Below are 14,538 nucleotides of genomic sequence, written 5' to 3'. Positions count from 1 at the left end.
AATTTTTTTTGGAAATGATTTTAAGATAAACAAAAAAACAAGTCATCTCAACGATGTCCTTAAGTGTAAGTTGCCTTCCCTTGTAGGTGAAATATATTTATTTATATTTACTTAAAATACATTCTGATACATATCAAATTATGATAACAAAGCTGAGAGCGACTTGAACGTCAAGCTGACTTGAATATGATATTTTACCTAAATCACATCGAAAGAACGTAATCTCCTACAAATCGCATTTTTATAGAGGCCGATGCAAATCTACTCACTAGCATGCAAAAAATACTACAAAAAAAAGACTGGGAAGGAAATGCTGGGAAAATATATTCAGTAGATGTTTATTATATGTATATATGTGTATAACAAATGATGCGGGAGAAGAGACATCCAGCTTAAAAAATTACGGGAGATAATCAACCACTGCGATTGCAAAAATTACATTTTGAAAGCAATAAATATACGAAAAGAACAATCATTAACGCACCGGTAACATGATTAACATACGCATTGGAAAGAAGCAATAACTAAAAAGCTTTCTAAAAATAAAAACAATTAATTTTTTTTTAAGTATTCGCATTTCTCAAACTAGTAAAGTTGCTGGAAGGATTGTTTTCATACCGAACTAACTGCAGTGGTCGCAAAACTATTTAAAAAAATTCTGTTGAGAAGATTGAACTGCAGAAGAAAACCAACAATATTCAAAAGGCTTTAGAAGAGAATTAAGTTTGCACTGTTACCTTCATTGGTGCAACAGAAGCTTTCGATAAAGAATTGTAAACATCAAATCAATTTTAAGACGTTAATCTAAGTTAAAAATTCCAGATTAAAATTTAAAAATGTCTATTCGAACTACAGGAAAATATGAGCTGGATTTCCAGGACATGTATCTAGGACTCATTCTATATTTATTGTACACTGCTGATAGTACCAATATTCAATAATTCAATTTATTACCTTATGATATGACAATCATAGAAATAAAACTATAAGGTACAGTAAATAATATTTGCAATTTGATAAAATCAAGAGAAGGAAATTAATTGACTGCTTTCAAATCAAGCTGCAAGCATACAACAAGATATTGTTATATAATATATTTTAACAAATTCAATACTGTAATAGAATTCTTTCAACACAGTGAATGCAACTTTGTGTCCGTTCTGTAAATTCAACATATCAAAAAACAGCACTCTGCTATCATGAAGTTTAAAAATAATCGTCCAATTCATAAAAAGTCCTGAATCCAAACTCTTCTAGTACAAAACCAGGGGACCTCTTCAACATTAATGAACAGGTAAGACGTTTGAGAGAAATCAAAGCAAATGAAGATAGGCATGTGTAGATAGCAAACATTTAAAAAGTGTGTGTGAGTGAAAAATATAAATCATACCAATTTATTATTTGTGTTAATACAAGTACATTTTTTGACCCTTGTAAAGTTGACCATAATAAAGTTTATTAATCGTCGTTTAAGATCATATATTTGCTTATACAATTGAACTGACTAATATTCATATAATACAACTAAAGAAATTGCATAAAATATGCATATACTCGTAAAAGTTAACTAACTTGACATTAATTATAATAGCCTTATTTAATGAGAAACCATTTAGCAACCCATATAAATTATTTGTGTATTGTATTTTCAATATTTATATATTGAAAATATTTCATAAATTTCACGTATAGTAACTTCTAATATATATTAGGTATATATAGGTACTACGATATTCAATGACATTTATATGTCGCCATACATAGCAAATTTATATTACATTGTATATCGTGACATTATAAACTAGAAAGTTTGCCAATATAAATATTTATTTGCTTCAAATAAATGTACTCCAATTATATTTATTATTTTCCATTCATAATAAGAAACGTCTCAGTTTATGATTGATGTGGGAAAATGTAGTTATTATTTAATGCAATTGCAAAATAAGATATTTAGAAACTTGTAATAATATATTTTTATCTTTACAGATTAGTCAAAATTTTGACATATTTTTTAATCCGCGTACTCGATGGAGAACCTTTGAATTAAAACCGCATACCGATGGAGACGTTCACAGAGTGGCACTCAGGCATATTAGGTTTAGGCCCATTTATAAATGGGGGATATTGTTTGAATTTCAGAATAAATTTGATATAAAACAGCGAGACTTTCGGGCCATCCCTTATTATGCCGAAACAATCCGTTTAAGCTAATAACTGTTGATTCACAAGCTTCGCCATTTTCCATGTCCGTATAAAGCCTAATTTATTTATTAAAATATACACATAATCCAGTGTTAGTTACAAATTGTGTCGTAGGAGTAAAAAATATTCTCGAATTCTATATTATTCGTAGATATTTCCTATTAGAAACGAAGCCTCTAAATTACATTATAAATTATTTTGTATTCCTTAAGTAAAATTTAAAAAAACAACTGGCCAGAAAGATTTTTGTGAATAATTTAGATCCATAATATTGTGTTTATTTATGTTTTTTAATATTTATAATTTTCCATATATAAAATTCAAAGAATATTCTTATTAACATTATTCCCGAGATGTGTTCATTGTTATTCCCCATTGTGATCAGGATTGGAAAATATTATAATAGGATTTATAGGTAAGCGGATTGTGAATGTTCAAAATGTTAGTCATATTTATCTATATTAATAACATTCGTATAAAATAAAAATTCGTAATCATAAATTATTTTTTATTATCTTAAAAATATCTTATAATTAATTAAAAAAACATATTTGACAAGAATGTTTTTCGTATAAAAAATAATATAAATAATAACATCCTTAAAAAAGATGTGAAAGCGTATTAAATGAAGCTTTTTTAAAAGCTCCATTTGATTGAACTATTTTTTTTATTTATTTATTATGGTCGGTACATTGCGTCTTTTTGATGATGAGATATATAATTTAATAAGACGACGCAGATGGGCGGGCAAATAACATCTGATTTTAAAAGGTTTTTTTTGAAGCTAAGTGTATTAGATACATTCGAGACTTGTACCGAATAAATTAATTTAATTGAGAGGTTTTTAAGGTAGGTCTATTTTTAGACATACTGCTGATCTCAACGCCGTTTACCTTGGTTGCTTGGTGGCACAAATCCGTATCCAGAAGCACCCACAACTACTCCACTGGTGTCTTCTGGGTTGCCGGGGGGAGATGGGGGAAACACGACGGGACCTGACACAAACACAGACACGGTTTTAATAAAGCCACATTTAATTACAGCAGTTTGAAATCAAAATTGTTAACAATACGACCGAACAGTTGACCGCAGCTCGGTTTGACCCGACAGAATACTCAGAGACCCAAACTATCGGCAACAATGCAATGATTCGGAATCCAAAAACTAATTACGGCATACCCGAATTTAACAAATATTTATATCACGATCAAGATCTGCAAAATCATCTCTTAATTTAAAAAATGGTTCCGCAATTTTTTTGCGTGATTGTATAAAATGTAATTGCGAATCCGGACGTATAAAAGAATACGGATCCTCCAAAGCGAGGTCGCGATCATGACTCAAAAGTAAATGCATACCTTTGTGTTTATTTTTTACTATATATATATTAAAAATTAAACGTTCAGCGAAAGGGATTGCTTTATATACGCTTAAGAGAATGACCGTGAAAAATCAATGTTGCTTTATGATGTTGAATCAATCGTGTGAAACAATATGTCTGGTTGTCTAAGGCGTGGTTGAAATAGCTGATCATTTGTCAATTGAAGATGAAAAAATGTTTTTTTTTATTTCTATTCTTATATACTATGAATAAGGTTAGTAATGAATGATGATATTACCATTTATGTTACCTGTGTTTTGCCTTGGATCTCTGATGGCCATCAAAGGAGCGAATCCTTGTCGTCCTCCAGGACCAAAGGCATTAGAGCCATAATAGTCGCCAAATTGGGCGCTTACTACAGCTACGAAAGCTAAAAACAGGAACATTACCTGCGAAAAAATATAAAAAGCATATTAATAACTGAAAACTATACATTAATAATGATACATATCTTAGCCTTAAATCAGATTACATATTATATTGTTTGACTATTTCACTTTTATTATAGATTTTACTTCCTTAAAAACTAGATAACTCTATTTGGTTTTAGTATATAAAGTAATAAATTTTATAAAAAAATATTGTTCAATAAGCCCTTCATTTCTATAATAAAAAAACAATTTTATTATAGGTCACTTTGAAGCGTCATTTCACTTGTAAATTATAAGATATAAAAATACTATATTTGTGTAGCTTTTTAAATCACAACATACCGTTTTGCAAAAAAATATTAAGCTATACATTTATTTATGATCCACTTTTAAGTCAATGCTGAATTAAAAATTAAAATAAATCATTAAACTTGAAAAGACATATCAATAGCATATTTACTGGTGCATAACGAACTATTGAACGCATCCGTGATTTCTAACATGATAATTGCATTCCATGGTAATAATGCCACACCTTGAATATTTTTTAATGTAATTATAAAATTAAATTCTTATCCCAATAGATAAATAAATAAATATTTAAGTTCATAGGTCGTATCGTGATGTATTTTTAAATTGCACGAAAATTCCAATGTCAATTGGGATATAAATAATCATCAATTACGAAAAGTGTCTCCTTACTATTGCTATATATTATTTTTGAAGAAAAAACAACAACAACGTTTTGACATATCCATTACGGATTACACGACGGAATAATTGCGTAAACAATTTTAACGTCGTGGCGTTGCGTGACTAACATTGATTAATCTGTCACCGAGTTGAGACTTTTCATAGTTTACATTTGGAGTGAATGAGTGTACTTTGAAATGAATTGTTTTTCCAAGCTAGAATTGATAATGTGCGTTGAACGTATGTGTAAAATACCTTTGTTCTCCGACTAAGTTATTTTTCATTTTATTTTTATTCGATCTTATGGTAGTACGAGGACAATGGTTCAGGTCATTAAATTGTAACGAATTTAATCGTATTTTTTCAACTTATAATCGCATTAGGTTATTAAAATTGAAATGTAGGTTAATTTTCATTCACGTTACCGAATCAGTAATAGGATTAACACAGCAGTTAATGCCACTGTACAAATGATACATAAAGCGTATTTTATCGATGGTTATTATTATTACATGTTGTTGGGTAAACGCAAATTTTAACTGCCGCAATAACTTTATTGGCGAATATTTCAAAACTGCATTTATCAAGCACACACACAGGATGATTAAAAAACGACTTGCTCTTCCAACGTTTCAAAATTCATCGACCGCAAAGCGTTCGATTTCTACTAAAAATAATGACCAATTAAAAAAATATAGAGATATTTTAATATTGCGAAATTATAAACTTGACATAAATATATTAAATCTAAAAGTCTTTTTGAAATACAAATTAAAAAGTATTAAATTATTAACATATTTTGCTGATAATTAAATCCAGTTTACACGAAGGACAAAAAGGATTTGATTTAATATTCATTTACTCAAATTGAGAAATCAGTCTAGATTATCTCTTGTTCATTTTACATGCAAAATCAGTTCTTCTACATAAACATTATTTTCTACAGGCTTGCTTTAAAGTTCTTTAACGGTTGATTTTTATTTTAATTTAAGATTTCATAGCTTATGTGTCAGAAATATAAGGTAATTTTAACTGAAAATCGCAGTTAGTAAATTTACATTTGGTGTCATTGATATACATATATTTTTACAATATTTTATAGTATTATACGTGGATAATTTGTATTATATCTAAGAAAAAATAATTGTAACTACATAAAATATTTCAGTATCCAAAATTTGTATATTTTATGAAAATTAATTGATGTAATTATTATATTATATATTGAAACATCGATATCAAGGGCTCAAGTTCTTTGTCTCTAATATGACCCCAGGGGTTGCTTCACATAGTTTAACGTTCGAGACATACTCACCTGTTGAATTTTCTACTGGAGAATTCAGGTGTGTCTTAATATGTAAACACAGGGCTAAAGTAGAATATTAACTGTATTACACTAAGGCTTTCACGGCCTGCCAGCAGAGGTGACATTCGCCATGGCACACCGAAAGGTCGTTCGTTCACCCTTAATTTTATTATGGTGGCTTTTCTATCGAAACAAAAGCTCTTTGGCCGAACATTAAACCGATACCGTGTGTGTATAGTACAGTACGTGCGAGCATTGGAATCCTATTTAATTTCGATTCGGGTGCTTATGAGTATATAAGGTTCGACTAGGGTTCGATCCAAATTAAAATATATATTTAATTAATAATGAAATCTGTCATTTGTAACTAAATATTTTATCGCAAAATTTAATAACGGATGATACAGTCATTTCAATTTATCATCATAATAATAACTCATTATTTTACAAGTGGAAAGTCTGACAATTTAATAAATGAAAAAGTAAAAATCATTCACAATTAACCAATCAAGTAATTTCAATAATCAGATTAAGCTCGAAATTGCGGTTAACTTCCTGTTTGTGTTCACATAGCTTGACATTGATCTTAAACACGGATTTGTTCGCATTAAAAGTATGTCGATTAAATTCATATAAGTGCATACATATCAGTATCACACGTGTAGCCTTAGGGTAGTTCATTCACCAATCGCAAGGTTGTATAAAATCAAGTTTGTTACGTCACTCGTATGTCTACCTCTTATTTATTTAGTGTCAATGTCAAAAAAACGAGTTCTATTCTACCAGGAAAACTAAACGGAAACTAACGATCGAAGTCACGCATTTCCACATTCACCCTACAGCATTAAATACATTTATGTATTATTTTGATATCAAATATTTTTGTATTCAAGTATTGCAGTATATGGAACACCTTTTAGCAATTTTTATATTATATTTAGTATTTTTTTTATTTTACAATAATAAGCAACATTTAAAAAAATACTTTCTTAAAATAAAAATAAAATACTTTTTTTTTAAATTACATGGTAGTCTAAGGGTAGTTTTTATTTAAGTGTGTATTTATTTTCGCGCCTCTTGCGATGTGTTAATGTAGACATGAGTAAATACACTTAACGGCCAAATAAAATATATAAAGGTATAATTTATAAATAAAAATATATGTATATTATATGTGTTTAATATTATTATATTTAACTAATAGTTTTATTTTCTATTAAAATCGTATAATACATATTGTAGTATTAACCTTAAATAAAATAGCACACTGCTCATATACTAATAGGTAATTACGTTAAAAAATATTTTAAAAACACTATCCAATAATTTTGTATAATTTGTACAAGCATTTTACTACAATAATAAGATTGCTTAAAATTTATTGTTTAATTTTTTTTAAAAACATTTATACAAATACAAAATACGCAAAAAATATAATTAAGTGTGAAAAATTATGATATATAGTATATATTGTAAAAGTATATATTAAAAAATATAAATACATAATAATGTATCATTTTATAGTTGGCAAAAATAAATAAAATTTCCCAAAAAAATACACGAAATACTAATAAGATAAATCAAAGAAAAATTATAAAACCATCGTCAATAAATTCAATTTAAGCAGCACAATAGACGAGTGGTATTGTCGCTGACTATTGAGATAAAATACATGGGTTCACATCCCATATGGACCTTGGTGTGTTTTTTTAATTTCTATCGTGTTTGAGAAATCAATCGGAATTATATAATTTTAATTCCGAAAAGGCTTATATAGATTTTATTAATTTCACGGTTGAGAATTAAAATATATAATTAAAATTGAGCTAGTTCGTACATATTAGGTATTGAATATTTTTAATTATTAGATGCAATACTCAAGTGTTTGCTAACTAAATAAAAAAAATGAAAGACCGTTGATTTTTAATGAGGACAATGGTAATTATATAATAATATACGAATTACAATTAATATTCCTGTTAATTAAAAATATGAATTACTACTATGCTTACGAGTTAACGGGGCAGATAAATAATATCGTTCACCTGTAACAGTCGTAACAATTTCATAACATCACTGCTAAAATAATCACTCAGTATCACGAATTGTCACCTTTATATTTTATTATATATCAAATCACATAGTAGATAAACATTTTTGTGCGATACCCAGTAATTATTATCGTCTTTGACACAGTTTGAACTAAATGTGGAACATTTCGACACAACACTCTTCGACACATCAAAGGGATTTGAACTACCTGTATACGAGATATATAATTGGATAGTATTATAGATGATTGATCACGATTTGTGTCAATGGTGTTCGTCGCAAATCTCACACACGCGCTCGTGATTAAGGCTTTAGCGTGTTTTCTGGTCATTCCTTGTTTGATTGTTTCTTTCGCATACGTAACAGCGTTCTCCGTTTATTTCACTCTCAACTGTTATATAATGTGTAACGGTTAGGCGCACATGTGTACATGTGCTATTAAAATACTATAATAATAGCCGAAGACATTATATCGCACTGTGCGATTAATCGTCGAATGATGCGTAATGATAATTTGGATTATTGAGCGAGAAATGCAAGAAGCTTTGCAATTAAATTTTTATAGTTACCTAATAAAAATGGAAACGATTTTTCTAACACTGCTTATAATGATTAAAAAACTTAATGAACAAGGTTAAGAAGTGTCCAGAACTGATTTTTAATGAAACGGTTCTAAAACTCTATAGCTCTGCGCGTGCTAGGTGCCAAAAAGGGGAGCAGGCATAAGACTTATATGACGTAGTAATTAAGGAACTTCTTATGAAGCTCATCAAATCCATAGTAATTATATTTAAAACTAAATACAGAGCTGTTTCAGTTACAATAGTTGTAGATGTTTGTATACAAAATATGAGGTTTGTTTTGCAAAATTAATCGAAGTAACTTTATCTTTGTAACTGAATTATTTCATTTAAATAAAAGTGTAAGAGTTTTTATTTTTTTTCAATAAAAATAATAGTAATTTATCATAGTATGTAATGTGTTTTTCAATTCATAGCCATGGATGTTTTTATATATAAAACACCTTTTCTTAAAAATGTTTATTGTTTGCAGTGATTTTTTAAATTATTTAAAAAAAAAAGTATTAATTATATATTTCCATACCGGGGAAGCGTACAAAATTGCATGTCTTATAGCTTTATAAATAAGTTTTTTTTGTTGATATGTATTTATGCAATAAAAGAGACGGTTTGGTTTTGCTCTGGTTGTTTTAATTTTTATAATTAGTTTGTCTATATGAGATTTCCACAAAAGTTTGAATTCTTAGCCGTATTTTTACAGTCCAGAAAATTGTTATACATTGCAATTTTTAATAATATATTGACAGCGAAAGCTTTTTTTCTTTTTACGGGAAAACATTACTGTGATACTTTTAATGAGATTTACAGTGACTAGTCATTTGTCAAACGATTTTTAAATAACTTTTATTTTGTTTTGAAGTCTGTCTAGTGCTCGGTGGAGATTTTTAAATTAACTTAAAAGAGCAGTGACATAAACGAATAATGCGTTGATATCATTTCTATAAGGCTTAGTTGGGAAATCACTCGTAAATATTGTGAATAACAAGGATCTTAAAATTTAATGATTTGGAAATTGACAAATAATTTAAAAATTGAATTTGAGAGATTTCATCGTTTATAAACGAGTTTATTAATTTTACTAAAGCTGCTGTAAAATTGTATTTAATAAATTTATATTTAATGCGATCAAAAGCTTTATCAATATCCAAAAATGCTGCTACCGTAGTATTTTTCTGTCAAGCTATAAAATAACATTGCCATATAACCTATCAACAATTTGTGTACATACAATAATATAATGTAACGAAAACTCATTTACAAAAAATTATATGCCTTGATATAAAAGTTACTATGAGAGGAAAGTAAAATTACGAAAGCAGTGCTTCCAGCGCTTCTGTGGTCAGTTTAATTTTAAGAAAATCGATTAGTATTTATTTTTAAAATTTAAAAGTAACGTATAAAATATTTTTTAATTTATTTACTGTCAAACAACTAAAGTATATTGCATTAATAAGTTTTAATTCTATATATATCGATAAGTAATAAAATTAAATAATAATTTAATTTAATATATTTTCTTCTTCTTTGTATCACAAACGAATTTAACTATGTTTTTTCAATTGGATGAAATAATTTGTAATTTATTTTATTTTTATGAAATTTGTAATAAAAACTTAATTTATACTTCGCTGCCTAATTTATATTTACAAAATAGCAAAGGGGATTTAATGTTAATTTAAGACTCAACTCGACATAATTTATATATCTGGCCCTCAAAATATTGGTATTCTTTAAAATAATAAATTTAATTTAAATTATGCATAATAATAATACAATACAATCTAATAAGCATCTCTCCCAGACTATTAAGAATATTTAATTGTTTAAAATTAAACACTCGAATCAACGGATAGATGTAATCTGCGGTGATATAACCTTCACGATATAATTGCTATCGTCAATACCTACATAGATCGTTATGCCATCAAGCGACAATTTTACGACAACATAACATTGATCGTAATTGTTCGAACATAAAAGCCTTTGTTTGGTAACTAGACGTTCAATTATTCGTGATAGTGTTACCTTCGCTCTGGAGGTTCGAAATTTCACGCTCGCTGAACTCGTGCTGATTATTTTTAATTTTGACAAAAAAAAATTTCAAGGTCTGACTGTGACGATAAGAGGGAAAGTTAATTAGTTGAATATCTGGAGTGATTTCAGCGGTAATATCACGTACGTCTTTATTTATTTTGAAATGTCAACGTTAGTCAATGAGATATATCGCATACTATTGACGTTAAAACGTAACGGCGAGTTAAGCGCTAACCAGAAGAAAGTTAATATTGCGAAATAGTACGTAAAGAATCTCGAGTTTAAAATTTATGTAGACGATTTGTTATAGCGATAAAAAAGTGCTCAAACAATTCTACAGTTGAAAAAATTCGAAAGTCAAAGTTTTGACTTGTTTTATGTGTATACATATTTAGAATAATTAATCGCACGTTGAGCAACGATCAGAATCAATCTAGGTCTTGATTGCTTCTTTTGTGTGTGTATGCAAATATCATTGCGAATTGTAATTGTAAGATTCTAATCGATAATCAATGACCATCGATCTGTTAGGTATGGGTAACTTTCCTCTTGGCAGCATTGTCGGGAAGTGCTGCTCCATAGTAAGCCTTGTATAACAAAGTCATAGTGTTGCGAAACTTGGAACGTTTTCTAAAACGTTTCAAAATAACGGAATACGTCCAATTACCGGCCGCTCTATTCCGGTTTTTGGTCCTCGAATTCACAAGGTTGAACCCCTGGTATGTATCCTGAACGCACCTAGACCGACTGCGTGACAATTTGCATTGCAGAACTCAATATTTATTAGTTTTTGCATTACAAAGACGTTGATTAATCTGGTTTTGATCACTAGTGCCTTGAAGCTAATATGCAGCCTAATGGATTTAATAGACTAATGACTTAATTCAAATTATAATACGATTCAAAGGACGTCAGATTGTAGGCGGTTAAAATAACAGTTAAAATTAACTTTCTACGACAATCGAGCGTGATAATTAATTGTTGTTTTTTTTGGTAAGAAAGTGAAATTTTAAGAAGACGAGAGTGTAATTATTATAAAAATCGGCATACAAAATACTGGACCCGTCTGACGGTGCTCGTGGTTAAAGAGCTGCAGGCTAGAATAATTAACCTTGAAACGAAAACGAGTCTTGTTTCGTTTTCATCTCGGAACCGTCGCGGTTATGATACCGGACTTCCGTATATGTGCATATGGAATATACAGGTATACCCAAAAGACATAATGGTTAAATAAATATTGAATCAAAATAAGTGTACATTTGTATTTTTAAACAGTAATCTATTAAATAGATACATATATAAAATCGCATTCAAAGAGATGTTCTCGATATTAACAAATATTGTAAAATATTATAAAAAAAAGCAATCCTTATAACTCATTAACCATAAAAAAAATCAAATGCTTGCATGTTTGATTCACTAATTATTATTCAGTATTAAGATGTTTAACAGCAAAAATTTTGATCTCAATACTTTTAAAAACTAATGTACCACATTTTAGTATTGCTTTATTGTGATATCCAAATAGTAGCGATATTAAAGATAATTTATTTATTTAAAGTTATTTTAAAAATGCACTATATATGAAATGCAGTTCTTTACTATGATTATTGTTTGTAACTAGACGTTAATTATTAATATTATTTAACAAAAATGCTGTATAACATAATTATTTTTTTCAGACCATTTTTTATTTGTATATACATATCAATCAACGATGAATGTAATTAATCAATGTATTTTTTTGATATAATTAGATCAAAACAGAGAACCGCAGCTGTGGTAGATAACATATATGAACTCATACAAAAGCAGATACAGCCTATAACTTTTTATCCGTTAACTGTATCAACTTTATATATGCAGTTAAAGAAGTGACTAAATATTTTATTATATTTATATAAACCCGGGTGCGGTATAAAATGCAAGAACTAAGAATATCTTATTATTAATTTTTGGAATTATAATTTTAATACAAATTCGCGAAAACGAGCCAATTTGACGTGTTAACCAAATAACAATAGTGAAAGTGATAGTTCCAACATAATGAGACTATGTATAATATAATGGAAGATGCACTCTATCTCTATACAAACAGAGAATCTGTAATTGTATTGAAACATTTCTGGTTATTATACAATTGAGATATTTTTATTGTTAGAAGAGAAAATACAATTATTTTGTAATTATCTTATATGATTTAAATTAATTAAAATAAAATGAAATAAAAATAAACTGATTTCCACTAAGCGACAAATATAATTGATCTAATCTAAATATTGAGATGTGTATTATTTTTAATATTTTTCAATTAATAGATACTTTACTTTCAAAGCAGATATATGTATATATTCTCAGATTTCTCTAGCTTACAAAATTACAATGATCTCTGAACTAACAATGATAAAGCTAGTCTTATATCGATGATCTTAAGAGTGAAGTGAAACTCTTAACATGTTTATTTTTTAGGGAAAATAATCATTGTGTATATTAATTAATTTATAATAAGTTATAGTATAAGTCTTTTAGATTTTTTTTTTATATCTATTGTTCTTCCTCAAAGACAGATCAGCGAATAACATATATTTAAACATTTTTCAGTGTGGCTTTCAATGACAAATAAGTTATACTTTTTAAGGTGTGAGATATTAATTTAATATGTGGCAATATTAGGTAATTTTTTATTTAAAAATTTAGTAATTAAATTCACACTTAAGTTTATCGATTTCGTATGTTTATTTTATGGTTAAGAAATATCAAGCTTTTAAGTAAATAGTCAAATATATAATTATGACACTTGTATATTCATAGCACACTCAAGTTGTGCATTTAAAAGTATTCTTTAGTTATAAATCGCAAAATGTCTTTTTTAGAATGAAACACTACTCATAAACATTAACTGTAAAAATAACACCAATCCAAAATTACTGAGTGGAACTTACAATTTTCATCTTGTTAGCTTCTTGGGACTCTTATCACACTTTATCACAGAACACTCCGCGCGAAGACTAGGACAGTCTTTAAATCACAGGTGTTGAACCCGTAGTCACTTGGAAGAAACTGAATGGTCAGTTGGAAATCTTCTGAGTTCCGTGCTGCACAGCTCGGACAAAGTAGCGGAGAGTGGAGGTAGTACTCGAAGGTGATAACGTCGCTCTTGTGTCCACTGGGTATTGTTTCGCAACCGAGAGGATCGGCTGCCAACTCTATTTTTCTTGTTCTTAATCTCTAAATAGCTGCTAGCCGTCGTGGATGCGGTGAGTGAATAATTTTTGTAGTCACGTACGTTCGTTTTATAGGTAGCTGGTCGAGGATGGCCTTCCTCGGCGAACGTACCCGGAAAGACTCTCCGGTACACACACATCAGGTGAGCAGACAGGTGCTGCATGTGAGTATGGTCAAGGTGAGGATGCCAGTGATCTCCTGAGGCTGGCCGCTGACCATCCCACCGTTTGCAAAATAGTTTATTAATAAAAGTGAATCTGAGCTGGGAGTGGGTGGTGAGCTTGTTAATTAACGCCTTATGATTTATAGACTGACGGTTCATACATAAATTTGTTTTTTATATGCATTAATGCTACGTGGTTTACATTTCTAGTATAAGCTATGTACATTTTTTATATGGTTTAAATATTAGTATGCTAATTGAATTAGGGTTACTAGATTGTATACCCTGTGAATAATATTAATTAATAAGACTTACTTGCGAGTTAAAAATGTTCGTTCTAATTAAATTGGAAATCCAAGTGGCTTTTGTGGGTAAAATTAATAATTTTCATAAATGTTTACACTACGCGATAGTGGTAAACCTAAACCTTTAATTAAAAATAAATTAGAGCTTAGTGATTAAAGTTAAATAAATGATAATATAAAACTGGTTTTCCCACTGAGCGATACATGATATTTAAATAAGTT

The 14,538-nt window shown here is 28.8% G+C and overlaps 1 protein-coding gene across 1 annotated transcript; it reads right to left on the bottom strand.

Moving 5' to 3' along the window:
- Positions 1–2,696: 2,696 nt before the first annotated feature.
- Positions 2,697–13,966, bottom strand: LOC148227416 (uncharacterized). Its single transcript, XM_088201779.1, has 3 exons — positions 13,566–13,966; positions 3,837–3,975; positions 2,697–3,200 (listed from the first exon to the last, which is right to left on the bottom strand). Exons 1-3 carry the CDS (start codon positions 13,572–13,574, stop codon positions 3,085–3,087), a joined length of 264 nt encoding a protein of 87 aa, XP_088057905.1. The 5' UTR covers positions 13,575–13,966; the 3' UTR covers positions 2,697–3,084.
- Positions 13,967–14,538: the final 572 nt, after the last annotated feature.

The sequence above is a fragment of the Plectrocnemia conspersa genome, unplaced genomic scaffold, assembly GCF_051122295.1.
Source record: "Plectrocnemia conspersa isolate PC_06_02 unplaced genomic scaffold, ASM5112229v1 ptg000013l, whole genome shotgun sequence".
Lineage (NCBI taxonomy): Eukaryota > Metazoa > Arthropoda > Insecta > Trichoptera > Polycentropodidae > Plectrocnemia > Plectrocnemia conspersa.
The sequence above is the reverse complement of the archived record's forward strand: the minus strand, read 5'-3'. Positions and strand labels throughout refer to the sequence as shown.